This window comes from Auxenochlorella protothecoides, assembly GCF_000733215.1.
Source record: "Auxenochlorella protothecoides strain 0710 unplaced genomic scaffold scaffold36, whole genome shotgun sequence".
In the NCBI taxonomy this organism is placed as follows: Eukaryota; Viridiplantae; Chlorophyta; class Trebouxiophyceae; order Chlorellales; family Chlorellaceae; genus Auxenochlorella; species Auxenochlorella protothecoides.
The window spans coordinates 116,037-141,863 of NW_011934143.1; the positions used below are offsets into that span (position 1 = coordinate 116,037).

Sequence of the window (25,827 nt, forward strand, 5' to 3'; positions counted from 1 at the left end):
GGGCGAGGGACATCCGGGATCAAATCCTGGGCCTCATGGAGCGCTGCGAGGTGGAGCTGGTGAGCAACGTGGGGGACCTGGAGGGCATGCGCAAGGCCATCACCGCCGGCTTCTTCTACCACACCGCCTCCCTGCAGCGCAACGGCAGCTACCGCACCGTCAAGAACCCTCAGGTACTCGGGAGTGCTGTGCGTATGGTGGGAACCCGCCGCGGAGCATGGCAGCTGATCAGTAGGTTCCGGCGTTCAGCTGTTCCTCCACCCCTGCAACCATGCCTCCTCCGCCCGGCCCCCTGCACACAGACCGTGGCCATCCACCCCTCCAGCGGCCTGGCGGAGGCCCTGCCGCGCTGGCTGGTCTACCACGAGCTCGTGCTGACGACCAAGGAGTACATGCGCGTTGTGTCGGAGATCAAGCCCGAATGGCTGGTGGGTGGGGCTGGTGGGGGCGTGTGCGGGCGTCTGGCATGCGCTCTGAAGTCCCGGTGGCCTCGGGCATGGGTGGAGATGCGTACGGCCTATGCTGGGGCTCCACTCGTCGAGAAAAGTCACCCCCCACACAATCTCGACATCGACAGGTGGAGATCGCGCCGCACTACTACAGCCGCAAGGAGATCATGGACCAGGCCGCGAAGAAGCTGCCCAAGCAGCTGGGCAAGGCGGCCGAGCCCACATGATGGCGCTGGGCAGGCTGGACCGCTGCTCAGGGAGCTGGACCAGTCATGAGTGAGGGCCCACACCCTGTCTCAGTGTCAGGCACAGGGGCTCCTTGAAATCCGCGCACACACTGCTCTGCCACCACACTCTTCCTTTGCAGAGGAGGGCATCCTCTCTGCCATCACATCTGTACGTGCCCAAGAACTCCGCATCGCAACCCTTGAATAAAAAGGAAGGGGTCCAGGGGGTGTCATAGGGCATTTTCAAGGACCAAGGGCACAAGGTGTATCAGGCAGGGTCACAGAGGATCAGCGGGCAGGGCCGAGGGCGGTGTGATGAGAGGGGTCAGGGGAGGGGAGGGGAGGGGAGGGGAGGGGGGTGCCTGGTGGAAGGGGGGGCACCAAGGTGCATGGCCGAGCCCCCCGCCATCCATCAGCCCTTCTTCAGGCAGTTGCCCCCTGAGAAGCAGACCGCGCAGAAGATGATGACAGCGACGAGGATGATGATGACGATGATGATCATCTTCATGCGGAAGGACTGCCACCACATGCGGCTGCGCAGCTGCCGCCCCGTCTTGTGAAACTTGTCGGCCTGCAGGTTTGTGGGGGGGGTGATTCTGAGGTGATGGGGGCGCGATAACCCCTGGATCAGGCACACACCCACAGAGTGCCAGCGGTGCGCTCAAAATTCACCCCAAGCCCACATGCCTCATCCGCGGCCGGCAGGTCCCTTGCATCATGTACATCTGGTGACCCTGCCGCAGGTCGTTGACGAGCAGATCCCCACAACACGATGCACAGATTTCACTCCTCCTGCCACCCGCGCGCCTGGAATCGCAGGTTGTCTGTCTTGTCCACCAGCAGCTCGATCTTCTCGCCGCGCTCCAGGACGCGCTCGATGTTCTCCACCATGATGTTCTTCACCTCGTCCACCTGAGGGGATTGGGCGGGGCCGATGCATCGACGCCTGCCTGGCACCGCGAGAGCTGGCGCTCAGGGGCCATCGAGCTTCATGCAAGACTCCTCACCGCAACTCACCTTTTTCTGGACGGAGGCCACCTTTGACAGCTCCTCTGGGTGTTGCTCACAGTAATCCATCCAGTACTTCAAGCGGGGGCTGCAAGGCAGAGTGGGCCGGCGTGAAGGCGACGACGTTTGGGTAGGTCCTTGGGAATAGACACAGCAAGAGCGTGGCGGATGAGGGCGTCAACCGTCCTTCTGCAGGCATAAACCCTGCACTCCATCATTCATACTGATTCGTTGCAGAGCGCCCCCGCGCACATTGGTGCACCGGCCCCCGTCCCATCCTGCTCTCCCCCTCACCCGAAGCTCTTGTCCAGGGAGTGGGCGAATGCGGCTGCTCCCTTGTCGGCCCACTTCTGGAACCATTCCTCTTTCACCTTCTCTAGGAAGGCAAACGGGATCTGGCGCCCAAAGGCATCGTCAGCTACCACCAGGAACGCTGCAAGTGGAGGCAGTGGTGACGTCAGCACAGTGTTAACACTCAAGGAGTGTGCCCTTTTGTCAGCACAAGCCCATTGTATCAAAGCTGCATACCAAGGAACCGGAGTATCACTCACTATAGCCATTGGCGGAGAGGTAGTTGAAGGCTGCACGATGAAGGGAGGGAGTATGGAGGGTTTCTAACTGTGCTGGAGAAGAACAGCTAGCTCATGCAGGCCCGCCCCTGTGGCTTACTGTGTCCGTCGCAGGAGTATGTGAACTTGCTGTTGTTCCCTTGTGCTCCCTTCTCGAGTGCCTGCAAAAAGCGCACATGCGAAGTTGATCACACAACGCCAACGTGATCCAGTTGGCGAGGCCGGCAGTCTTCCCACGCCCTGAGGCATACCTGGATGGCAACAACGCTGAAATTTCCAGTGAACGAAGTGTAGTCAGCCAACACCGTTGTTTGCCGAGCCACAAAGCTGTAAATGAGTGGCATGGCGCCGTAACGTCAAAGGCGCGTTCGAGGAGTTGGCGAGGGTCCGTCACCCCTCGTCGGGACGCTGCTTTCCCCTAAAGAATCGGAAGAATGCTTCGGGGACGATATGGCGAAGTGAAAGTTATGGGAGGTTGAAAGTCTGTCCTTACGGACCTCAACTGGTTCGACACCGGTGACTCGTCTCGTTCGCGCGCGTCGGGGTCACCCCCTTGGTGCGTTTGGCCTGTCTCTCTGGGAGTACAATTTTATGTGCGCAAGAGGCGAGAGACCATGATGAAGCTGCACAGGGTAGCATCACACTCGAGATTATCTTCTCTCAGCAATTCAATGCATTCAGGATCCTGATCAGCATCTTATCATCCCCTGGGAGGCACAATCACCTTGTTGCACTCCCAACCATGTATCTGCCAGACAGCATGGGAAAGAAGAACTCTTGACCATCACATTGGTGTTCTATCTGTATACCACGTTCCATGCATTGCTTTGGTGGGTCTGCATGGTCCTTAGCAACCGAGATCTGGGAAGTCAGTGGCGTCCCACCTGCGCCGTCTGTCAGTGCTCAGTTTCAGCAGCTTGCTGATCAGGGTGGGGTCCAATTTAACAAGAAGAAAACAACACATGCATCCCTTACAGACGCGATAGATGCAAGCGTGCACAGCGGCGTTGCGGATGGGGCATCAGAGCGTAAGCGTTGCTTTCGCCTCAAGGGCAGCCATGGTTGACCCGCGAGTAAGACTCCGCGATCTCTCTCACAGCTTGCTGCAGAAATGTCATGTATTTCCTTATGACTTGCGAGGGCAGCACTGAGTCGATCTCGCTGTTTGAGGGGAGTTGGCCATGGACATGTGGAGAAATTAGTCACTTCCCCACTTTCTTTTTGCACAAACGCCCTGGTGCCCCCACGCCTGGGGGCTCCATTTGAGTGCCAACCCCTGCTTCCCTGCGTCCCCTCTACCACCCCTCTATCCCTCCAGATTTCTTCCCTCAAGGCCGTGATAGAGCGCAGCCGCGCGATGGCACTCCTGAGGGCCGCGGGTTCCCTCTCTGGGCTCGCACGCTCCGCACAGGGCACCTCCCCCGCCCTCGCCTGCAGCCGTGTGGTGGCGCAGCGTGCTCTGTATGCCGCCGAGGCCGCCCCCGAGGCCGCCCCCGAGACCGATGGCTCCGTCACCCAGGTGCGCAGGTCTCCCGACCGCTTGGGTTCGCTCCCTTTTTCGCCTCGGCCGGGCCTCTGGCAGGTCCCATCCGATCCAGCATGACCCCTGGGACCCGGTGCACGCGGGGTCCGGCCGGGTTTGGGCCCCCGCAGGCCCCGGGTCCCGGACACCCAGCCGTTTCCAACGGGCCATCCCGTCCTGCCTGGACCCACCCTCGGCCCCGCCCGGGCATGTGGCGCTGTCTCCAGCCCCCCACCCCCGATCCCCCTTTCCCCAACCTCCCAGGTGATCGGCGCCGTGGTGGACGTCCACTTCGAGGGCAAGCTGCCCCCCATCCTGTCCTCCCTGGAGGTCCAGGACCACGACGTCAGGCTGGTGCTGGAGGTCGCGCAGCACGTGGGCGACCACACCGTGCGCACCATCGCAATGGAGACCACCGACGGGCTGGTGCGTGGGCAGCGCGTGGTGGCCACGGGCCAGCCCATCAGCGTGCCCGTGGGCCGTGGCACGCTGGGCCGCATCCTGAACGTCATCGGCGAGCCCGTGGACGAGCAGGGGCCCATCGACTCCAACGTCCTCTGGCCCATCCACCGCGAGGCCCCTGAGTTCGTGGAGCAGGCCACGGAGCAGCAGATGCTCACCACCGGCATCAAGGTGGTGGACCTGCTGGCCCCCTACCAGAAGGGAGGCAAGATCGGCCTTTTCGGCGGTGCCGGCGTGGGCAAGACCGTGCTCATCATGGAGCTGATCAACAACGTCGCCAAGGCCCACGGTGGGCTTGTCAAGGGGGAGGGGGGCGTGGGATTCCGCTGTTCTCCTGGGGCTCTGATGTCGTCGGTCCGTGCGATGCCAGGGCGAGGCAGGGTGGAGGTCGTCGTCACCACGGTTCTGATGCCGTGGCTGGGGTGTAACGACCGAACTGGGGTCGCCCTTTTGGATGGGCGGGGCCTGGAGAGTGGGGCTGGGTGCATCACTCACCCCCCCTTCCCCCTCTCAACACCCGACAGGTGGTTTCTCCGTGTTTGCGGGCGTGGGCGAGCGCACCCGCGAGGGCAACGACCTGTACCACGAGATGATCCAGTCCGGCGTCATCAAGACCGGCGCCGCCCAGGCCGAGTCCAAGGTGACCCTGGTGTACGGGCAGATGAACGAGCCCCCGGGCGCGCGCGCGCGCGTGGCGCTGACCGGCTTGACCGTGGCCGAGTACTTCCGCGATGAGGAGGGCCAGGACGTGCTGCTGTTCGTGGACAACATCTTCCGCTTCACTCAGGTGCACGAGAAATGGCAGTGGGTGCATACCTGGGCGGTGGTTGGGGGGGGGGGGCACTCCCGATCCGGTGGCGCCGGTGTGTGTTCATTGCACCGTGGTGCTCATTGTCTCCCTGTAAGTTTCAAGTCCGCCATCAACAGAACCTCCCAAACCCATCGCGCTTTCCCCCCCCTCGCAGGCCAACTCGGAGGTGTCTGCCCTGCTGGGCCGCATCCCCTCCGCCGTGGGGTACCAGCCCACGCTGGCCACCGACCTGGGCCAGCTGCAGGAGCGCATCACCACCACCACCAAGGGCTCCATCACCTCCGTCCAGGCGATCTATGTGCCCGCCGACGACCTGACCGACCCCGCCCCGGCCACCACCTTTGCACACCTGGACGCGACCACAGTGCTGTCGCGCTCCATCGCGGAGCTGGGCATCTACCCCGCGGTGGACCCGCTGGACTCGACCTCGCGCATGCTCAACCCGCGCGTGCTGGGCGACGAGCACTACGCCGTGGCGCGCGGCGTGCAGAAGGTGCTGCAGGACTACAAGAACCTGCAGGACATCATCGCCATCCTGGGCATGGACGAGCTGTCGGAGGAGGACAAGATGGTGGTGGCCCGCGCGCGCAAGATCCAGCGCTTCCTGTCCCAGCCCTTTGCCGTGGCCGAGGTGTTCACGGGGACGCCGGGCAAGTACGTGGACCTGAAGGACACCATCTCCGGCTTCCAGGGCGTGCTGGACGGCAAGCACGACGACCTGCCGGAGATGGCCTTCTACATGGTGGGCGACATCAGCGAGGTGCGGGACAAGGCGGACCGCATGGCCGCCGAGATCGCGGGCAAGTGAGCGCGTGTGCGGCGGTGTGTGTGTGTGGAGGCGGGGAGTGGGGCCGGGGCCCACATCGGGGACCCCCTCCCCCCCCCCACCCCTCCACAAGCCACCCAGGCACCAGCCCCACCCCCGGCCGGGGCGCCGAGCGGCCCGGCCCAGCGTTTCTTCTCTTCATGCCTGTTACAAAGTCGTGAAGCGATCGGTAGTGAATGGGGTAGAGAGAAGGGGAGGGGCCTGCCAGCCCCAGGGGTGATGCGTGTGTGGAGCCATGTGGAGGCCCCCGTTCCCGCGGGGAGAGCGACGTTTCAATCTCGCCGTAAGGAGGGGTCCCGATCAAGACGCGCAGCGCGCAGGCAGGCCAGCACAGATGCAACCAGGAGCTGCACTCAACACCCTCCTTGTCTACCCTTCGTGATCTCCAATCAGGGCGGGCGCTGCGTGGACCAGCACTACCACCGCGATGGCGCTCCCCTTCGGGATGGTGAGGGTGGCGTACACAGGGGTGGACATTGGTACCCCTTGCACACGGCATTGTCTGTGCAGACTACATCATACCCACATCGGCGCCATGCGTGCCGGCCCGCGATCCCTGGCCCGCACCACCCGGCGATCAGGACCCGCCGCAGCCTGCCCATGACACCCACCCCCTCCCCTACTCCACAGCAACCGCAAATCATCCTGCTCAAGGAGGGCACGGACACGAGTCAGGGCAAGGCGCAGCTGATCAGCAATATCGGGGCGTGCGTAGCGGTGGCGGACGTGGTGCGCACCACCTTGGGTCCCCGGGGCATGGACAAGCTCATGCACACCGAGCGGGTGAGTGGATGGATCATTTGTGGAGTGGGTGGGTGCCTCTGTGGATGTGTTGGTGAGCATTGCCCTCCCCCCACCTCTACCCCCTCCCCCCCCCCCCAAACAGGGCGGAGTGACCATCGCCAACGACGGCGCCACCATCATGAAGACCCTGGACATAGTGCACCCGGCTGCAAAGACCCTGGTGGACATCTCGCTGTCCCAGGACGCGGAGGTGGGCGACGGCACCACCACCGTGGTGCTCCTGGCCGCCGAGTTCCTGCGCGAGGCGCGCTCCTTCGTGGAGGAGGGCGTGCACCCGCGCCTCATCATGCGCGCCTACCGACAGGCCGCTGAGCTGGCGGTGGCGCGCGTGCGGGAGCTGGCCACCGACATCGCGGCGGGGCGGGGGGAGCAGGAGCGGAACGAGCTGCTGGAGAAGTGCGCGCAGACGAGCCTGAACAGCAAGCTGGTCAGCGGCGAGCGCGACTTCTTCGCGCGCATGGTGGTCGACGCGGTGGGCAGCCTGGACCCCGCCCTCCTGGACCTGCGCATGCTGGGCATCAAGAAAGTGCAGGTGGGTTTCGATGCATGCACATGGTTTGGGGGGGCAGGGGAGGGTTAGGGTGTGTGTGGCAGGTTTGTTGCAGCAGGAAAGAGGCATGGGCATGGTCCTCCTTGATGGGCCAGACTTACGTTGCAATGGGAGGAGGAGGGCAAGGAACTCAGGAGCCGGCGAGAAGCCAGATCACCACGAGGCCTGGCCATAGTCATCCAATAGCTTAGTCCGCCCCTTCCTCCCTCATCCAACCCCCTTCCCCACCACCCACCCCCACCCACACATACAGGGTGGTGCGCTGAAGGACTCCTTCTTGGTGGATGGGGTGGCCTTCAAGAAGACCTTTTCCTACGCCGGGTTTGAGATGCAGCCTAAGAGCTACCATGTGAGCCAGAAGAAGCGGATCTCGAAGAGGGGGGGGGGGGGCGGGACAGCAGATGCCTGACGAGGTGGGGGCTGATTCCATACAGTCGTGGATGCCTCGATACCTTTTGAAGTATGTGTCTGGTCACGTGTCCTCCTGGACTCTCGCATCCTGAGGCATGCCCTCCATGCTGACCATCCCCCTTTGCTCCCTCCCACCCTCCCTCCCTTTCAATCACCCAGGACCCCAAAATCCTGCTGCTTAACATCGAGCTGGAGCTGAAGTCGGAGAAGGAGAATGCTGAGGTGCGGCTGGACGACCCCACCCAGTACCAGTCCATTGTGGACGCGGAGTGGAACATCATCTACGACAAGCTGGACAAGTGCGCACAAAGCGGGGCCAAGATCGTGCTGTCCCGCCTTGCCGTGGGCGACCTGGCCACACAGTACTTTGCGGACCGCGACATCTTCTGCGCCGGGCGGGTGAGCGGTTTCACATACCCTCAACGACTGTGGCTGGCTTGGGGATGGCGAGAGGGGATTGGTGTGTTTGAACTTATGGGAAGGGGTGCAGGGCTATCCTTTTGACATGGAGGTCCAACGGGAGGTTTCCCTGTGATTTGAGGAGGGCCCGCGGGTCTCATACAACCCATCTCCCCCCAAGTAGAATGGATCTTGATCTCTCAGGGACAGATGCCTCTTTGTCTGGCCATCCTGGCATGCCCATGCGTTGCCGTCGGACCCATGCCTCAGCATGTCTGGACCAACTCCCCCACCCCCCCCACCCCCCGTCGCTAACTCCGGCTGCTTACCTCCCCTTCACACCCTCCCCCTCGCAGGTGCCCGAGGAGGACCTGCAGCGGGTGGCTGAAGCGACGGGCGCTGCCGTGCAGACCACGGTGAACTCGCTGGATGCCGAGCGCGCGCTGGGCACCTGCGCCCGTTTCGAGGAGCGCCAGATCGGCGCCGAGCGATACAACATCTTCAAGGGTGTGCAAGAGTGGGTGGTGCGGCCCTGAGCGAGGGTCAGGCGGGCGGATGGGGCTCTGGAGGGCAGGCTTGCTGCATGCGCATCATGCACCAAACCCTTGCTCTTGACAGCCCCGCGACGTGCAGCTTCACGGGGCACCATGCCACCCTCCCTGCCCACCCTCGCTGCCGCAGGCTGCCCCCGCGCCCAGACTGCCACCATCATGCTGCGTGGCGGGTCGGACCAGTTCCTGGACGAGGCGGATCGCTCCCTGCACGACGCCATCATGATCGTGCGGCGGACGCTGAAGAGCCCCCTCATTGTCCCCGGCGGGGGCGCCATCGACATGGAGGTCTCCAAGCACCTCAGGTAAGGGTGTGGGGGTTGGGGAGGAGGCGCAGGCACTTCGTGGAATTGCCTCGACACCGTGTGATGCGGCATCTGCTGGCGGGGTCGCGGGTGCACCGGTGCCAGGACCCGAGTCTCCAGAGGGCGGGGATCACTGGGTCTGACAAGGGTGGCGGGTGAGGAGCGCCTGACCTCAACTCGCCCCGCTCAACCGCCTGTGATTCGCTGTGCTCCTGCCACACAGTGTGCTTCTCAATCCCGAGCAGCCAGCGTGCCCCTGTGTGCCCCACCCTTCTGGGTCTCAATCTACCCACACCCTCTGCAGGGACCACGCCCGCGCCATCCCCGGCAAGGCGCAGCTGTTCATCAACGCCTTTGCGCGCGCACTGGAGGTCATCCCGCGCCAGCTGGCGGACAATTCCGGCTTCGACGCCACCGACGTGCTGAACAAACTGCGCCAGAAGCACGCGGCCAAGGACGGCGCCGGCGCGCGCATCGGGCTGGACGTGAACACGGGGGGCGTGACCGACACGCACGCCGCCTTTGTCTGGGAGCCAGCGCTGGTCAAGATCAACGCCATCGCGTCGGCGGCAGAGGCCGCCTGCCTCGTGCTGTCGGTGGACGAGACCATCCGGAACCCAAGGTCCGAGGCCCCCGACGCGGCGGCCGCAGCGGGCGGCGGCGGCCGCGGCGGCGGCGGCATGCGGGGTCGGGGTCGCGGCCGCGGCCGGCGATGAGCGTCGACTTTGCCTGGGCTGTTGTACTGGGAGCCGTGCCGTTTGTAGCAGGGAGGGGGGCAACGATGGGCACCGCACTGGCTGTAGCGGACGCACTGATGTGGAGGTATGCGCCAGGAAGACGACTGGTGGGAGGACTGGAATCATCTCCTGAGCTGCGTTACACACGAGGGAGGGTGGGAGACAGGGTGCACCCATCAGGGCGCTTAGCCGTAGGATGACAGCCCACACGCTGCGAGGGATATGCACGGCGCAGCCAGGGTGTAGACCGCCGTGGGGCTCTGGCGAGGTGGTACATCCACGCGTCGGCATCACCACGTCGCCACTCAATCCCAAGTCCACGCTTGTGTGGGAGCAATGCGCCCCTTCAGGCCGTGAGCCTCCAGCGGCCCTTCAGCCGCCGGCGGGCGACGACGTTCTGGCCGGAGCGGGTGGCGTGACGCGCCCTCCAGCCATGCCGCCGCTTCCTGATGATGACGCTGGGCTGGTACGTTCGCTTGATGCAGGACAGGGGTGTTGGGGCGGTGCTGGGCTCTGTGCAAACATGGCAAGTGGAGGAAGGGAAAGGTGAGCGGGGCTGAGTTTGGGACGGCAACAGAAGCCCAGGCAGTGCAGTGCCTCGTTTGTCATTTTTAAGGACATGCACCAGCACAGGACCCCCCGGCGTGTGTCTATGCATTGACTCCCAGGTGATAGCCTCGAGTCCATCACGACAGCAGACTCCAACCCACCTGCTACTACTTCGTCAGGCCACAGGTCCAATACAGGCACGGGCTGCATCAGGATGACATGTCTGAAGTCCAGCAGATGCGTTGGTTGACACTGCTGTGGTCTAGGGTGGGGAACGGCCTCCCGTGGCGCAAGCCCCGCTGCAAAGCCGGGGCCCAGGGGCGTCCACTGGGGGACCGCAGACGAGGCCACAGCGCAGGTGTTGACCTGTGATGCCAAAGCCCTCGCCAACGAGGGAACGAATGCCGTGCCTGATGCCTGAAGGGCGCGCAGACAGCGCGCCAGCATCATATCGGGCTCAGTCCCAATGGGAAGACCTGCAGGTGATGGGCTGACAAAGGTGTCCGACAGAAAGTGATCCTTTGCAGTGCGCAGAAAGACCACCTTGAATGATTAGACGGAGCTGAGCAACTTGAGAAAACAGCTTCAATCACTTGCAGTACTTGCCCAGGCGCGATTCTCGGAGGTCATTCCCACCCCGGGCGGTGTAGTACCTCTCCAGAGTTTGTCATGGTACGCGACCCGTATCCAGATCGGATCCAGGCGGGGCATGTTGCAGGAGTCGCGGGCGCTATCAGGAGATTGAAGGGGTAGTCGTCTGGCATCCAACCAATATCAGGAAAATATACATTGGTTTGCTGTATTTCGAGCTCGCACGCGCCTGGGACCTGCTTAGCGTACTTGCATAACCCGACACTTGCTCCAGCAACCTTGCCATCGTTCGACAACATGTCCCTGGGACTGGCACCCAATGTCACAGGCTTGCATGGCACATGCCGTAGGCTGCCAGTGGTCCAGTCAAGAAAGCATACGAGCTTGAGGGCTCCCACACGTGCCATCGCAGAGGTGGAGTGGTCGGCCCCCCCTTCCCCGCCAAAGGCACGTGCCAGAGGACTGTTGTATGGTGGTGGCCTTGTTGCGGATGCATTAAAAATATTCAAAATTTGGGTCTCGCCTATAGAATCACGAGCAACTTCCAGATGGGCGCTGGATGTGCTGGAGAGTGTGTCATTAAGCTGTAGTCAGTATGACATGAGTGCCTGCTTGTGCTGCGCGATTCCCTCAAATGCAACCTCGAATCCCAGCCACCTTCCCCCACCTTAACAGGCTAGCGTCCCAGAGGGCACCCCGGTCGTGCCCACCCTGGACCTACCCTCGCGCCCCCGCCGCAACCGGCGCTCGCCCAGCATCCGCCGCGCCTTCTCAGAGACCGTCCTGCGTCCCGACAACCTCATCCTCCCCGTCTTCATCCATGACGGCGAGGCCAACATCCCCATCGACTCCATGCCTGGCGTCTCCCGCCTGGGCTGGAAGTCGGGCCTGCTGGAGGAGGTCACCCGGGCCCGCTCCTACGGCGTCAACTCCGTGGTCTTGTTTCCCAAGGTCAGCGGGCGGGTGGGTATTGAATGCGCCACAGCGCATCACATGGTTGCGAATGGTGGGGCAATTCAGGGAAGATGTGCAGCTGGCCAGCTACCTTATGCCTGCTGGGGAAATGGACTTTTGGTTGTGACATGGGTCCTTTCCTTGGGCAGAGACACCCCTGTTGTTGCCCCCTCCAAGCTTTCCACCCACCCCACCCTTTCCTCCCGTGCAGACCCCCGACCATCTGAAGACGCGGACCGGGGAAGAGAGCTTCAACCCGGACGGCCTCGTCCAGCGCAGCATCCGCCTGCTCAAGGACAAGTTCCCCAACCTGGAGGTGTTCACCGACGTGGCGCTGGACCCCTACAACTCAGACGGCCACGACGGCATCGTGCGCGATGACGGCGTCATCCTGAACGACGAGACCGTAGAGTTCCTGTGCCGCCAGGCTGTCAGCCAGGTGCGTGCCTGCCCTTTATTTTTTGGGGGGGAGATAGGAGGTTGGGGAAAGGCACAGGGGAGTGGTTTGGGAGGGGGATCACCCTCTCTTCCGATCGACGCCAGGCTTGCTCTGGGAGCGGGGGCTGTTTGCAGCGAGCTGGCTGCCCTCTCCGCTAGTGCTCCGCACCTGCCCGCAACCAGGCACCCACTCCCCACCGCACCTTCCCCTCTCTCACTCCTCCCTCCCCCACAAACCCCCGTCCTCAGGCCGCGGCGGGCGCGGACTGCGTGTCGCCCTCCGACATGATGGACGGGCGCGTAGGAGCCATCCGCGCGGCACTGGACCGCGAGGGGTACTCCCACGTCTCCATCATGGCCTACACCGCCAAGTACGCGTCGGCCTTCTACGGCCCCTTCCGCGACGCTCTGGCCTCGGCCCCTGCGGCGGCGGCGCCGGGGTCGCGCCGCGTCATCCCCGCCGACAAGCGCACCTACCAGCAGGATCCGGCCAATTACCGTGAGGCGCTGCGCGAGGCGAGGGCCGACGAGGCTGAGGGCGCCGACATCATGATGGTCAAGCCTGGGATGCCCTACCTGGACGTCATCCGCTTGCTGCGCGACAACTCCCCGCTGCCCATCGCCGCCTACCACGTGTCGGGGGAGTATGCGATGCTGGCCGCCGCCGCACGCAACGGCTGGCTGGACGAGCGCGAGGCGGTGCTGGAGGCGCTGACCTGCCTCAAGCGCGCGGGCGCGGACCTCATCTTGACCTACTACGCGCGCCAGGCCGCGCAGTGGATGGCGGGGGAGTGATGGGGTTGGGAGGGGACCGTGGTGTCGGGAGGGAGGTGTGTTGGGGAAGGGAGGATGGAATATCCATCTGTCGACAGCGACGCGAGGAGGGGGGTTTCTCAGGAGCCACCTCTGCGGCCCCACTTGCGGACCAGGGCGTCCACCGTCGCCCACTGGCACGCTTCAGGTCGGTCCTTCACCTGGCTGGTTTGAGGATCTTGCAACCCTCCTCCCCCCCAAAGCTAGTACCCGACACCCCCCCCCCCCTTGTACTGCCGAATGTAATGCCTAATCAACAGTGCGCGTGCGTTTGGTCAGTGCGCTGCGACGACGGCGTGGCCCCAATGGTGCATGCTGCTCCGGGAGGGGGGAGGAAAGGGAGACGGCCCTCCCCTGGGGTGGTCATCGCTAGGAAAATTGTGCAAGTAGGAGGAAAAGAGACAAAAAACCGGGGTAGAGCTTGCTGCGGAAAGTGGGATCCTTCACCTAGCCTCGCAAAGCCCAGGATCTCCATGTGGCCCCGGAGCCGGCCCGCCATGCACAGCGCGCTCAGGAGGCCACGCTGGAGGCCTTCTGACTGCTGGTGCCGCTGAGGTTGCTGGACTCGATGTCGGCCGCGGCGCCGCCGGCCGCCGCAGCCGCCGCGGCCGCCGCGTGGCGGTCGACATCGTAAACCACCAGGGGCCGGACGCAGTGCTTCACGGTGTGGCTCGTGAGGGGCGCAAACTGGAGCTCGGAGCTCAGGTCCTTGCCGTGGCGCAGGAGGACAACGGCGCGTGCGCTGCTGCGCGCGGCCAGCGCGCACAGCGCGGTCCCCGCCCGGCTGCCGCCCTCGTCGAAGCTGGCGGTGGTGCCGCTGGCGTCGGCCAGCACGTCCACGTTCAAGTTCAGCGTGGCGGCCAGGCGCGGCGCGGGCGCGGCGTCCTTCCACTCGCCTGCGGCGGCCAGCAGCTCGCGCCGCGCCGCCACCAGCGCGCCCTCCCCGCCGGGGCCCGCCGCCACAACGTTGACCAGCAGCACGCCGTCGCCGGGGCGCGCCAAGCGGCGCACCGCAAAGTCGAAGGCGGCGTGCAGGCGGCCCAGGTCCGGGCCCGCCGGGCCCGCGACGAGCAGCGTGGCGCCGGCGCCAGGAGCCGGCACCGGCGGCTGCCCGGCGGCTGCCGACGCCGCCGCACCTCCCCCCAGCACGGCCGGTGGCAGGAGGAGAACGGGGACGGGGGAATGGTCCTGGCACCACCGTGCCACGGAGCCGTAATCGGCCAGGACCCCGGGGCCGTGGCTGGCGATGACCAGCAGGCCGGCGGCCAGGTCGCGCGCCGCGCCGGCCAGCAGCTCGCCGATGGCGGCGGCCGAGCGGCCCGCCGTCAGGCGCAGGAGGCAGGTGGTGAAGGCCACGCCGGCGTGCTTGACGATGGGCACGTAGCGCGCAGCCAGCATGGCCGCCGCCTCCGACTCCACACGCTCCATGAACTGCGCGTCCTCCGGGCCACCCCAGGTGCCGGAGGTGGTCGCGCGGTTCAGGCCCGAGAAGGGCGTGCGCGGGTTGCTCACCACGTGCGCCAGGTGCACGGTGTCGCCTGCGAGGAGGGGGTGTGGGGCGTGGGGGAGGAGGGCGGGGTATGCGTCCCTGGGGAGACAGGAACAGGGGGCATGCTCCCTGCCAAGCAATCCCTGCTGGCATGCAGCTCCGGCCGGGCTGGATCACGGGCACCTTCGGTACACCCCGCGCTGGGGACGCACCTTTCTTGGTCATGGCGCGGATGAGCCAGCGCAGGCCCTCCTCGGCATCCCGGGTGCCGTCCACCGCGAAGATGAAGGTGCGCCCCGAGGGCGTGGGGTCGCTCCGGGGCGGAGGGGTGGCCTGGCCCGCCCGCACGACATGACGCACTCGTCGACCTGATCTGGGGTCTGTGTGCCGAGGCCCGGCTGGGGTTCTGTGTCGGAGGGTGAAAGGGATTGATCGGAGGCTCGAGGGCCGAATGGGGGTGCAGGCCAGGGCATGTCGGCAATCCAGCCTGGGCTGGCTCATGACCGGTGTCATCGTGCTTTTGAGCACCGAAACTATGGCAGATGCTGGCGGGGGCCATCGCATAAGGTCGTGCCCGGGGGCGCTTCCTCGACGGTGGACGCCCATGCATCGTCATGACTCATCGTCGTGGGTTATTCAGGGTAAACCGAGCCCTTCAAGCCCAAGAAGCCTTTTTTGCTTCAGGTTTATCACAATCAAACAAAACATTCTATATGTACTTGGTCAGAGGATCAAGTGACTGGATCCCAGGATCCAGAACGCGGCGCAACCCCTCCAACAAAGAACAGTGCAGACATAGAGGAGCATAGGACATCATCGCTCTCAACATTGTTCAGGGGAGACTCCCTGCCTCTCCATGGCGCCGAGCTGGCGCTTGTACGTGGCGATCTCTCCCAGGAGCCGCCCATTCAGTTTTCGCAGCAGAGCAGCCTCGTCTGAGTCGGTGCCCTCGCCCACCAAGTTCTCCTTCCCTTGTGGCATGGCGGCGAGTCTCCGCTCCAGCTCCTGAACAGTCTTAGTGTGCTCCTCTGCCTGCAGGTTATTTACAATGGGCCGGACCCAAATACACTCAGGGGTAGTGTCTGGGGGACCTGTAAATGCCGCGGCACACATTCCGCGCCGGGTGCCTTGTTCTCACGACCACGCCCAGCCCCCCCGGCAAGAGGCAGTACCTCCGATCTCCAGCACACATCAAATTCGACAACCCCTGCCCACCTGACTCTGCGCCTCCTCGGCCAACCTCCGCGCCTCCTCCGCCTGACGTCTCGCCTCTGCCTCTCTTGCGCTCGAAGCCTCGAGCCTCGTTTCGAGCTGCGCCACTACGCTGGCATGGCGCTCATTCACCTCCGCTTCCAGCGCCCTTCGCTGGTCGCTGCAAGGAAGTCAAGGGATGGTGCAGGCGTGGGAGACGCGGTGGCGGCGCCTCTTTGCAGTGCAAGCTGCACACGCCTCAAATACCAAGCAGTTCCAGCCCGCAAAGCCATTGCCTGCAGCAGCCATAATTCCCCCACTCCCGGCAACCACCTGAGCTCAGCATACCGCCGCTGCAGATCTGCCAGCTCCGACCTGGCACCTAGAAGCTGTGCGGCTTGCTCGTCCTGATACCTTAGCTTGGTTTCCAAAGCCTCACACTCTTGCCTGCACAAAATGCATTGATATGGTGTTGCATTCGTCCTGTGTACCAGCATGAACCATGCACGAGTGCCGGCCCAATCTTTGGAAGAGAGACACCGAGGCCAGTGGACCCGGCCGGGCTTCTGGTCTGCCACATGAGATTCTGCAGCTGATCTCAGCACCCTCCAAATCTGAAAATTTGCTTGAGAAGAACTCCAGTTTTCGGTCTTTTCAGTTTCACGTACCGATCCTTCTTCCAAATTCACGCCAACAAGCCCTTCTGCCACCCACCGCGCCGCGGCCAAGGCCCTGCCCAGGCCCTCCTGCTCGGCCCGTAGCGCCTCCGCCACCGCACCGGCAGTTCCCAGCACAGAAGCCAGCTCAGCCCTGCTTTCTTCCACCTCGCGCCGCAAGGCGAGGCTCTCCGCCTCGGCAGCGCTGCCGCGCGCCTCGGCCTTCTTTTCCAACGCCTCAACCGCCGCAGCGCGCTCCTCGGCGGCTGCAGCGCGCTCCTCGGCGGCTGCAGCGCGCTCCTCGGCGGCAGCAGGGCGCTCCCCGGCGGCGGCAGCGCTCTCGTCAGCGGCGGCAGCGCGCTCCTCGGCGGTGCGCCGCGCCGCGGTCGCGGCTTCCAGCGAAGTCTCGGCCGCGGCGGATCGCGCCATTGCGGCCTGGAGCGCCTCGGCGTGGCAGCTGCTGGCCTGGGCCAAACGCTCCTCGGCCTGTTGGACCTCATCACGAGCGGCCCGGACGGAATCCTCCAGCTCCGCAATGCGCGCGGCTTCCAGCGAAGTCTCGGCCGCGGCGGATCGCGCCATTGCGGCCTGGAGCGCCTCGGCGTGGCAGCTGCTGGCCTGGGCCAAACGCTCCTCGGCCTGTTGGACCTCATCACGAGCGGCCCGGACGGAAGCCTCCAGCTCCGCAATGCGCGCGTCCGCTTCCCGCTCTGCACACCTCACGGCTTCCCTGAGCGCCGTCTCTGTGTCCCGCTCCGCCTCTGCAGCCCTCTGCGCCGCAGCGTCAGCCGCGGCCTGAGCCTCGGCTGCGGCTGCGGCGGCTGCGGCGGCGGCCTGGTCCGCGACAGACTTGCCGGCCTCTGCAGCCGCACACCGGGCCCCGAACCGGTCTCGCTCTTGCACCGCCAAGTCCCGCTCCTGTAGAGCAGCTGCCCTGGTGGACACTGCGGCGTCCCGATCTTCCATTGCCTGCGTGTGCCAAGCGTGGTGTGCACATGAGCGCAGCGGCACCTCGCCCTCTACTGCCTGCACAGTGACTCCGAACCCCACGGCCCATTCAATGCCCTACAGCCCCACACTCGCCGACCTTGCGCTCATCCAGGACCATCCATAGCACCACCCAACCCCTCACTCGGACACCCACCTGGCGACGTGCGCGCTCGGCGTCCGCTGCGGCGGCGGCGGACGCTGTCTTGATTGCCAGGGCATCCGCCCTGTCTGTGCCTGCCAGCGCTGCCAGGCGCTGGGCCTCGCGGGCATCCCGCCGGTGCTGCGCCTCGGCGCGCTGCGCACGCTGCAGGTCTAGCGCCGCCTGCTGGGCCGAGCGCTGGGCGCTCACCAGGGCAGTGCTGGCCGTCTCCAGCTCCCGGACGAGGCGCCCCACCTCCGCCTTGTCGGCCCGGCTGGCGGCAAGCAGGGTCTCCAGGCGAGACTCCAGCTCCTGCGCCCCCGTGCCCAGGCCGTTTAGGGTGTGGGACCGCGACTCGACCTCATGGGTCAGCTTGGCCAGGTGCTCCTCGGCCTGCCGGGCCTGGGCCCTCAGCCGACGGTTCTCCGCCATTCTGGGGAAGATCCGACGAAAGCGGGCGTTGATGTTACATATTGCCTCCCTTGATACGACACACATCTCTGCCCAACCCTCCCATCGCAGCGCACTCTCGGACGAGCTTGATCACCAGGAGCAACAGCCCCGCCAGGGCCAGCCACCACGTCATGGCCTCTCACTATATGAAGATCGGAGATTTAATCAAGTTAATATTATAACACAAGGCGCAGAAGCTGGATCCATCAATCTGCTGCTTCGTGTAGCGGGGACCCTCGCTGCTGCTGTTGTGTCCGAGCGCGCGGTGAGCCTGACCCAGTGCTTACCAAGAGATCAAGAGGTTACACCAGGGGAAAAAACACCTCAGCTCTACCGCATGGTCTGCTGGATTCAATAATGGTGCATGTCAGAGAATGGGCCGCAGCATGCCCGCACAATGGCAGCCCCAAGCACGCTCAGTCACGGGGAAGCCACTGGGAGCCATGCTGGCGCTGCGCCGGGCCCCAGCCACATGCGGCCGGATGTGAGTGCTTCTACGCCAATAGCTTGCCAGGGAATTTTCGATGGCATCGACCAACCCCACACAGAGGACGCAGTGGGGTCCACATTCCAAGTCGCCCGTCCTCATCAGGTGGGCTTGTCCGCGGACGCCGCCACCAGCGTGACCGAGGCCGCGGGGGTCGTGGCGGCAGGGACAGCTGCCTCCGCCTCCGGCTCCACCGCCGGCGCAATCATGAAGTGGTCCAGCTCCGCGGCAGCGGGGCTGGCGGCGAACTCGCGGAAGCCGTCGACAACATCCGGGTTGGCCCCCGTGGCAACGCCCGGGTAGGTGAAGGCGGCGCAGGCCGCGTCCACGTCCATGTCCAGGCGGTAGTAGGTGAGCCAGAAGCCGCAGGGGATGGAATACTCGATGACCTCGCCCGCGCGCGACTCGGTGCTGTTGCACATGATCTCCTTGGGGTCATAGCAGAAGTTGTAGATGGGGCACTGGGAGCGCTTGAGGAAGCAGGTCTCCTGCACCGCGTTGTAGGTGATGGACTCGCAGGTAGGCGCCATCTGGCACGCGATCTGGCACTCCAGCAGGCTCACGTTGGCGCGCGAGCCATAATCATTGGTGTAGGCGCCCAGCGCGTCGTACCGGTACCCTGGCGCGTCGGACGGCCAGGCCACGTCCGCGCCCGGGTCGCAGGCGCCGGCCTCGGGCTCGGACCAGTAGGCGGAGGCCAGGGTCTTGAGCGCAGCGGCGTCAGGGGCGCAGGTCTCGCCGTCCCCGGCGTAGCCCCAGAAGCAGGCGCAGGCGAAGCCCTCGGGGTCGTCCAGGCAGGCGGCCTCGGGCGCGCAGGTGTCGGTGCCGCGCACGCACTCGTTGATGGGGAGGGCGCAGGTGGGGCCCTCCATCCCCGTCTCGGGCGCGCCGTCCACCCAGGTGTCGGAGCAGTTGGCGGGCGGGGGCACGTCGGCACCAGCGGGCCTGCACCCCGCCACCGGCGCGGACAGCTTGGCCGCCACGGCCGCGTTCTCCACCACGGGGCGGAAGGCGGCGTCGGACTCGTAGATGCCATACAGGCCTCGGCCGCCGCCCTCGGTCAGCGGCGCGATCTGGCCGTCGGCGTACCACTGCCAGAAGAGGGAGCCCTTGAGCGCCGACCCGGCCCGCTGCAGCTGGCTGGTCTGGTCGTAGGCGGCCTGCATGAACACCAGGCGGTCGTCCAGGTTGCTGTCCGGGTCGGTCTCGTTCACCCACTTGCCAAACTCCTCCTGCAGCACCGGCTTCTTCAGCGTCTTCTCCGCCGCGTCGGCGTGCGCAGCGATCCAGGCGGACTGCCACTCGGGCGTGACCTCCTGCCAGTTGTCCACCCAGGTGTGGAAGGTGGCGAAGTCGATGTCGGGGCTGGAGTGGTCGGCGATGAAGTCCTGCCCCTCCTCCGCGGCCCACTCCGTGTACTGCACGCCCGGGTTGGCGGTGCCGCCCGCGGCGAAGAAGCCGTCCTCGCCCACGGTCAGCAGGTGGTTGGGGTCGGCCTGCTTCACGAAGGCGGCCATCTCCTTGACCCAGGCGGCGATGGTCCCGGCGGGGCACCCCGTGCACCGCGGCTCGTTGATCAGGTTCCAGGCGAAGATGGTGGGGTCCTCCGAGTAGCGCCGCCCGTTGATGGTGTTGACGCGGGAGGTGACGGCGGTGACGTGGGCCTTGAACAGGCTGGCGATGCTGGGGTTGGTGTAGAACTGTACCGGCGCAGTCTCCCCCGCCCACTCCAGGTACTGGGGCAGGCCGCCCACGGGCGTCCAGTTGGAGGTGAAGGCCAGGATGAGCTTGATGCCGCGCTGGCGTGCCTCGTCCAGCAGGTAGTCCAGGCCACGGAAGACGGCCTCGTTGTACTCGCCCGGCGCGGTCTGCAGCGCAAAGCGCTCGTCCACCGTGAAGGCCCAGGTGCGCATGGTGTTCAGGCCGTTGGCCTGCGCGCGGTCCAGCAGCTCGCGGACCAGGCCGGGGCCGGTGAGGTTGGCGGGAAGGGACGCGCCGGAGAGGTAGGGCGCACCGCCGGCGGCCTCGACCACCTCCCACCTGGTGCAAGGTGGTTGGGGGTGGGGAGGGGTGAGGCAAGGGGGTGCGGGGTGGTCGACGAGGAAGGGGGCTGCAGCGGCGAATAGGTGTGTGGACAAGTGCAGCGTTTGGTGAGGATTCTATGGCAGAGAGAGTGTGCAGCCCTCAGCTTTCAGCCCAGGTCTCCGGCCACAGAGGCAGTACAGACATCGGGCCCCACCAGAAAAGAAACCATCGTCCTTCCTCCCCAAACCCCCACTCACTGGTTCCAGCCGGCGGGGAAGAACAGCTCGCAGCCGTTCACGAAGTCGCCGTCCTTGATGGTGATGAAGTACTCCGGCTCCGTAGGCTGTGTGGCACCCAGGGCCGGGGTGGAGCTCGCGGCCAGCAACTGTGCAGGGGGAGGGGACGGGGGGTCATGGTAAGGTGCGATAAGAGTGACAACGACATTACATGACCATGTGCAGGGGTTACAGGTCCGAGGCGCTCCGCGGCGCTGGACGCGGGGGCCCCCGCCCCCGTCCCAGACCGACGCCGACCCCCACCCCTTGCACCGACTCCTCACCCTGCGGTCAGCCAGCGCTGGTGCTGCCACCATGGCAGCGAGGAGGAGGGCAATCATGCCCCGACACGCCATCCTGCACGACAGTGGTGGGAGTCTGCAAAAGCCCACGCCCGGTCTACAGGGATCTTTTGGTGCAGGGTGTTGACACCCACGAATGCGATGCGGAAGGGGTGGCTAAGGTGATCAAATAAGCAACAACATTAGCCAATCATGTGTACATTGCATGAGGTGGGGGGCCTTCCTATAGTCTTTCTACGCGTCGCAGGCCAACGCTGGCTGAGGCAAGTCTCTGCCCGACCACTGGGACGGGCCGACGGCCTGTGGTTAAACCTGACGGCGTGCCCATGTGACCCACGCCCCTGCATGACGCCTGGATGTCTCGGACTCACGACAATCGGTCTGACCATGTGTACCTGGGACGAGGACACCGCAGTCGAGGGCATTGCCGCCCATGCATGCAAGTCGACAGCGATCACCGCCTCGGACCTGGCCTCCGGGCCACGGGGAGGTGGGTGGAGCTGGTCAGGAGCCGGCCCACCTCTCCTTCCCCTTGCGCCGGTGCAGCCCCACGGGCATGCGTGCCTTTATGTCATCGGCCGCGGACAGGTCGATGTCAGCCAGGGCAATGCCCGTGGCCGTGCCGTCCTGCAGTCGTCCGCACACGGTGCCCCAGGGGTCGACCACCAAGCTGTGCCCGTAGCTCACGCGCTTCTCATTGTGCTGCCCCGCCTGCGCCGCGGCAATCACGTACGACTGGGTCTCGATGGCACGGGCCCGCAGCAGGATCTCCCAATGCGCCTTCCCTGCGATCAGGGTCGGCGGTACGGTGCTGGCGGTGAGATCTCGCCCCCAGGGAGGGGCCGGATCGTACGGACACTGGCTCGAAAGCATGCACGCCCCCGTTTACCCCCTCCAAGCGGGCCTGGCCACAGTAAACACTGAACGTCCTTTCAGGCTCTTGGGCCTGATGGCTTGAACAGTGCGCCGCACGTGTTTGATGGGTTGCTAGCATGCTTTCAAACCCAATGTTGATGTTAGCAACTAATTATCCCACCCCACTTCAGCACCCCCTTCCTCCACCACGTCACCTGTGGGCACTGTAAAGGCACTGGGCACGAGCAGGACGTCTGCCCCCTTGTCAAACGCCAGGTGCTGGTACAGCTCCGGAAAGCGCAGGTCGTAGCAGGTGGTCAGGCCCAGGACGCCGGCGGGGCTGGCGCAGGTCACCGCCTGCGACCCTGGCGCGGTGAATCGGCTCTCCAGCAGCACCGGCCCGCTGGGCACGTCCACGTCAAACAGATGGATCTTGCGGTACACCGCCGCAGTTTGACCCCGGTCGTCCAGCACGACGTGCGTGTTGTGGATGTGGCTGTCGTCGGGGCCCTCCTCCTGAAACCCGCCTAGGGACAGCCAGAGGCCCGTGGAGGCTGCCAGCTGGCGGTAGCGAGCCATCAGGGGGCCCTCCAGGGGCTGCGCCTGGGCCAGGGACTGCGGGCGGGCAGTGTGTGGGTCGGGCGTTGAGGAACGAGGACAGGTCACACGCTGGGGCGGTGCATGGCCGCGCCTGACAGATGGGGGGCAGGACCCTCGAAACATTGATCCCCAGATGCAGGCGCTATCCTCATGCCGGAGTCTTTGCACCATGCAACCCTCAGGCACCAGCCTGCATCACCTCGGCCGGGGATCGGCCCAGGAAGCCAAAGTTTTCAGGGAGGAAGAGCATGGCCGCACCACTGTCCTTGGCCTCCTGTGGGTGCAGCGAAGCTCAGTGAAGTGGACCAGCCCAGAATGTGCCGGATAAGCGCCAGTGGCGTCGGAGCTGAGACCCATGCACGTCCTGCTGCTTCTGCCATGGCCCGAAGGAGGCACACCTGCGCCAGCCTCTGACATGTCTTGAAATTGGCGTCCGGGTCTCCCACAGACGTCATCTGGGCCACCGCGATCTTGCAACTTCCTCTCATGCTCGATCCATCCGCCACGCTCGACATCCCACCCTGAGAAGAGGGCCTGTGCCAGGAAGCCTGTACCTGGCCCCGCCACCTCCTCCCCACGGTCTCGACGGGAAAAGCACCCCGTCCGGGGCTGATCACCCTCAGCGCCTGGCTCAGACTGACGATGCCCCGCATACAAATCGTATCGTGTTATCTGTCACGCCAGCGGGTCCTGGATCATGTGTACTCGTTGAGAAGGGGGGGTGAAGACGGTTTCGGCACAACTCGGCTGAGATGGACGACATGGTGTTCCCATTCTCAACAGGCCCAGTCACGCTCAGAATTCGTCATCTATCAACGCCACCAAGTGAATTGTGCGATGCATGAGTTTCTCATGGATGCTTACAAAGTACATGGCCTTCAGGTGCCGTGGACATGGGAAGGTGTGATTGTACAGGGAGCACATGGCCCCCAGCTCAGGCAGTGGCCAGGACATGCTGCTGTACTGCACAGGTACAGAGGGTTTCCAGGCAGGGTGGTGCCCTCACAGGACCACGAGACCTGCCAGCATGCGCACTGCGGTGAGCAGCGCCGTCAGCACCGCCTTGGCCAGCCAGGGGTTGGTGTAGGCTGAGAAGGCGCCGTACGACACCGCCACCGCCCTGTAGATCGTACGGCCCCAGTCCAGCAGCCGCCGGACGCGCCCCTTGCGCAGCTCCTACGATGCAGCGCAGGGGGGGTGCGTGAAGAAGGGGTCAGGAAGGGCGAGGCGAGGTCAAGCATGGCTGGCGGGCGATGTGGGGATGAGGAAGGGGCATGCCATTCCCTGCCCCTCCTTGCCTGGATGGTCTCAGCCAGGGCCTTCTGCAGCTGCCGTGAGTCACAGGAGGCTGCCTCCGGAAGGGTCACGATGTAGGCGGCGATGAAGTGACTCATGGCGGCGACGGCGTCGGCATGCTCCACCACGACATAATCCCCCGTGTCCTCGCTCACTGAGGAAGGGAGGGGAGCAGGGTGGGAGGCAGTGCGCAGGCTGGAGCGATGCTGGCCTGGGCTTCACCGCGCAGGACACCAAAGTAAGTGCTCGGGCCGGCCCCGGCCCTGTGCTGGTCCACCCTTCGGAGGGCCATACCAAACAGCAACAGAAGACTCCATATCTCGTTCAACCTGGGAAAAATTGGAGGTGACAACCACCGTCCCACTCTTTGCCCTGAGAGACACACTTGTGTGTTCCCCCCTTGCCGTATCAACCAACCCACCGGAGGCCAAAATCGCCATCAGGCATGAGCTCCCACCAGTCTGCCTGCAAGGCATGGCTGTGGGGTGGTGCCTGGTCAACCCCTCCAGCGGGCGGGGTGGGGTCCGGCTGGCCTGCGGCCTCGCTCTCCGCCCGCGCCGACTCGAGGGAGTGCAGGAAGGAGGGCTCCGAGACATGCTCCTCCAGAAGACGCAGTAACTGTCAGTCCGAGTAAGAAAGAAGCGTGTCAGGTGGAAGACTGCACATGGAACGGCAACTCCCTCCTCTCAAAGCAGAGAAGTTCTTTTACAGTATCACTGCCAGTGCCTGTCCCAACAAATCACCAGGCACCTTCCCCCCAACCGAACCCGCCAGCCCTGGTGCGAACCTTGTCCGTGCCAGGCTCGGTGGAGGCGCAAGATTTCACCCATGCCTGCGTGTTGGGCTCGGCTCCAACCTGCTCCAACGAGTGCCTGCAAGAGGGGTTGCCCGCAAGATCCAGGGTCGAGATACTCCGTTTTCAGATCAACGGTGACTCTTCAGCACACACTATCAATTACCTGCTCCTGGAGAGCACGTGCAGAAGGCGAGGGTCATTTAGCTCCTCGCCGGCCATGTCAGGGAGTTTCCGAAAGGTAACCAAGCCGTGCGTCTCATGCCCGCTCCGGGAGTATTGCAGGCTGTCACAGATTAAAAACGCAAGAAGCAAGTAGAGGATGGTCAGTGGCTTGTTACCGAGCGCTTGGTGTCGCCGAGTGAGGAAGTGATCCAGATCGTTACGAGGCGCACCGAGATTCCCCCAGACGGGTTGAAAGCTCCAAGTCACCGGCAGCCCCTTCACACACTTCGAGTGCCATGGATGAGTTTACAAGGGAAAGGTTGGCACAGCACCTGCTGCAATGGAGGATCCCACGTGTCATGGGGGTTAGGGTCTATATCGAAGGAGAGGCGAGGCGTGCGGAGAAGTGGAGGAGCATGGACACTGTCAGGTGGGAGGGGTCCTGCGAGCCCCCTCCTCAGGACGTTGATAAAAGGACGGGGGGGAAGGGTGGGAGCAGACCTGTGGATTCAGCCCATCAGCCTGGGCATGCATGCATGAGATGGAGAAGTCACGCACAGGGGAAGGGAATAGAGACGCACGCGCACACATCAGGGGTGGTACTTTCATGAGGAGGCAGGGCCTGCGGCCGTCGTCAGCAAGTGCCCAGAATGGGGGCGGAATGCGGGTGCAAGGGAGGTGCAGAGGTCCCGCAAACAAAAGGGTGGGATACCCTGCCTCGGCGGCGAGTGGGGTCGCACGGATGTGCAGGCGCGGCTGAGAGGCAGCGCACCAATCCCCCTGCCTCCCTCCTGCGTCACCGCGTCATGCCTTGCGCCTCGGTCGACCTAGTGTTGCCCGCTGGAGGCGGTCGCATGGGAGTAGGAGGGGCAGGGCATCGGGGTCTTCGACTCGGAGCCGGCGGGGGCGGGGAGGAGCATGCCGCCGCCAATGTTTTCGCTGGAACCTGTGACGCGGGGAGGGTGAGGGGGTGATTGGGTGGCTGGATTCCGGGACCCCCCGTGGAGACACGGGAGATGCCAAGTGGAAAGTCAAAGCCTCCAAGTTGCCCTTTTGTCCCCTGGCGCTGAACATCACTGGACAGGCCCAGCCCAGGAGCCATTCTGACACAGGAGCCACTCTGACACCCTTTCCC

General features: G+C 64.7%; 10 protein-coding genes across 10 annotated transcripts in view; 2 read left to right on the forward strand and 8 right to left on the reverse strand.

Annotated features, from left to right (window-relative positions):
• Positions 1-676, forward strand: part of F751_3323 (Putative pre-mRNA-splicing factor ATP-dependent RNA helicase DHX16) — a gene marked incomplete at both ends in the record, with an annotated part of 8,036 nt that extends 7,360 nt beyond the window's left edge. The window contains 3 exons of the mRNA XM_011397700.1: positions 8-173; positions 303-428; positions 578-676. Of these exons, the coding sequence (XP_011396002.1) occupies positions 8-173; positions 303-428; positions 578-676 (391 nt within the window). The remainder of the gene's footprint in view (positions 1-7; positions 174-302; positions 429-577) is intronic.
• A 783-nt stretch (positions 677-1,459) lies between these two features.
• Positions 1,460-2,597, reverse strand: F751_3324 (Putative vesicle-associated membrane protein 726; the record flags this gene model as incomplete). The annotated part of the gene is made up of 6 exons (XM_011397701.1): positions 1,460-1,588; positions 1,694-1,772; positions 1,979-2,117; positions 2,236-2,265; positions 2,354-2,414; positions 2,505-2,597. 6 exons carry the CDS (start codon positions 2,595-2,597, stop codon positions 1,460-1,462), a joined length of 531 nt encoding a protein of 176 aa, XP_011396003.1.
• A 1,013-nt stretch (positions 2,598-3,610) lies between these two features.
• Positions 3,611-12,958, forward strand: F751_3325 (ATP synthase subunit beta, mitochondrial; the record flags this gene model as incomplete). The annotated part of the gene is made up of 17 exons (XM_011397702.1): positions 3,611-3,772; positions 4,040-4,526; positions 4,762-4,877; positions 4,959-5,024; positions 5,203-5,852; positions 6,268-6,322; positions 6,505-6,657; positions 6,761-7,210; positions 7,482-7,577; positions 7,799-8,038; positions 8,395-8,545; positions 8,720-8,894; positions 9,199-9,516; positions 9,662-9,716; positions 11,447-11,722; positions 11,937-12,164; positions 12,413-12,958. 17 exons carry the CDS (start codon positions 3,611-3,613, stop codon positions 12,956-12,958), a joined length of 4,224 nt encoding a protein of 1,407 aa, XP_011396004.1.
• On the reverse strand, positions 4,162-4,317 carry F751_3326 (hypothetical protein; the record flags this gene model as incomplete). Its single annotated transcript, XM_011397703.1, has 1 exon — positions 4,162-4,317. A coding segment is annotated over one exon (156 nt), but the record flags the coding sequence as incomplete, so codon positions are not given.
• Positions 12,959-13,486: 528 nt separating the features above from the next.
• Positions 13,487-14,690, reverse strand: F751_3327 (hypothetical protein; the record flags this gene model as incomplete). The annotated part of the gene is made up of 2 exons (XM_011397704.1): positions 13,487-14,514; positions 14,678-14,690. 2 exons carry the CDS (start codon positions 14,688-14,690, stop codon positions 13,487-13,489), a joined length of 1,041 nt encoding a protein of 346 aa, XP_011396006.1.
• A 506-nt stretch (positions 14,691-15,196) lies between these two features.
• On the reverse strand, positions 15,197-15,373 carry F751_3328 (hypothetical protein; the record flags this gene model as incomplete). Its single annotated transcript, XM_011397705.1, has 1 exon — positions 15,197-15,373. The coding sequence occupies one exon, from the start codon at positions 15,371-15,373 to the stop codon at positions 15,197-15,199; it is 177 nt and encodes a 58-aa protein (XP_011396007.1).
• A 3,109-nt stretch (positions 15,374-18,482) lies between these two features.
• On the reverse strand, positions 18,483-20,998 carry F751_3329 (Mannan endo-1,4-beta-mannosidase 1; the record flags this gene model as incomplete). Its single annotated transcript, XM_011397706.1, has 3 exons — positions 18,483-20,421; positions 20,664-20,791; positions 20,966-20,998. The coding sequence occupies 3 exons, from the start codon at positions 20,996-20,998 to the stop codon at positions 18,483-18,485; spliced, it is 2,100 nt and encodes a 699-aa protein (XP_011396008.1).
• Positions 20,999-21,487: 489 nt separating this feature from the next.
• Positions 21,488-22,953, reverse strand: F751_3330 (Nitrilase-like protein 1; the record flags this gene model as incomplete). The annotated part of the gene is made up of 4 exons (XM_011397707.1): positions 21,488-21,768; positions 22,054-22,453; positions 22,638-22,712; positions 22,837-22,953. 4 exons carry the CDS (start codon positions 22,951-22,953, stop codon positions 21,488-21,490), a joined length of 873 nt encoding a protein of 290 aa, XP_011396009.1.
• Positions 22,954-23,440: 487 nt separating this feature from the next.
• On the reverse strand, positions 23,441-24,174 carry F751_3331 (hypothetical protein; the record flags this gene model as incomplete). Its single annotated transcript, XM_011397708.1, has 3 exons — positions 23,441-23,614; positions 23,806-23,888; positions 24,156-24,174. The coding sequence occupies 3 exons, from the start codon at positions 24,172-24,174 to the stop codon at positions 23,441-23,443; spliced, it is 276 nt and encodes a 91-aa protein (XP_011396010.1).
• A 1,345-nt stretch (positions 24,175-25,519) lies between these two features.
• Positions 25,520-25,827, reverse strand: part of F751_3332 (AP2-like ethylene-responsive transcription factor PLT2) — a gene marked incomplete at both ends in the record, with an annotated part of 2,898 nt that continues 2,590 nt past the window's right edge. Inside the window, one exon of the mRNA XM_011397709.1 lies at positions 25,520-25,638. Within this exon, the coding sequence (XP_011396011.1) occupies positions 25,520-25,638 (119 nt within the window). The remainder of the gene's footprint in view (positions 25,639-25,827) is intronic.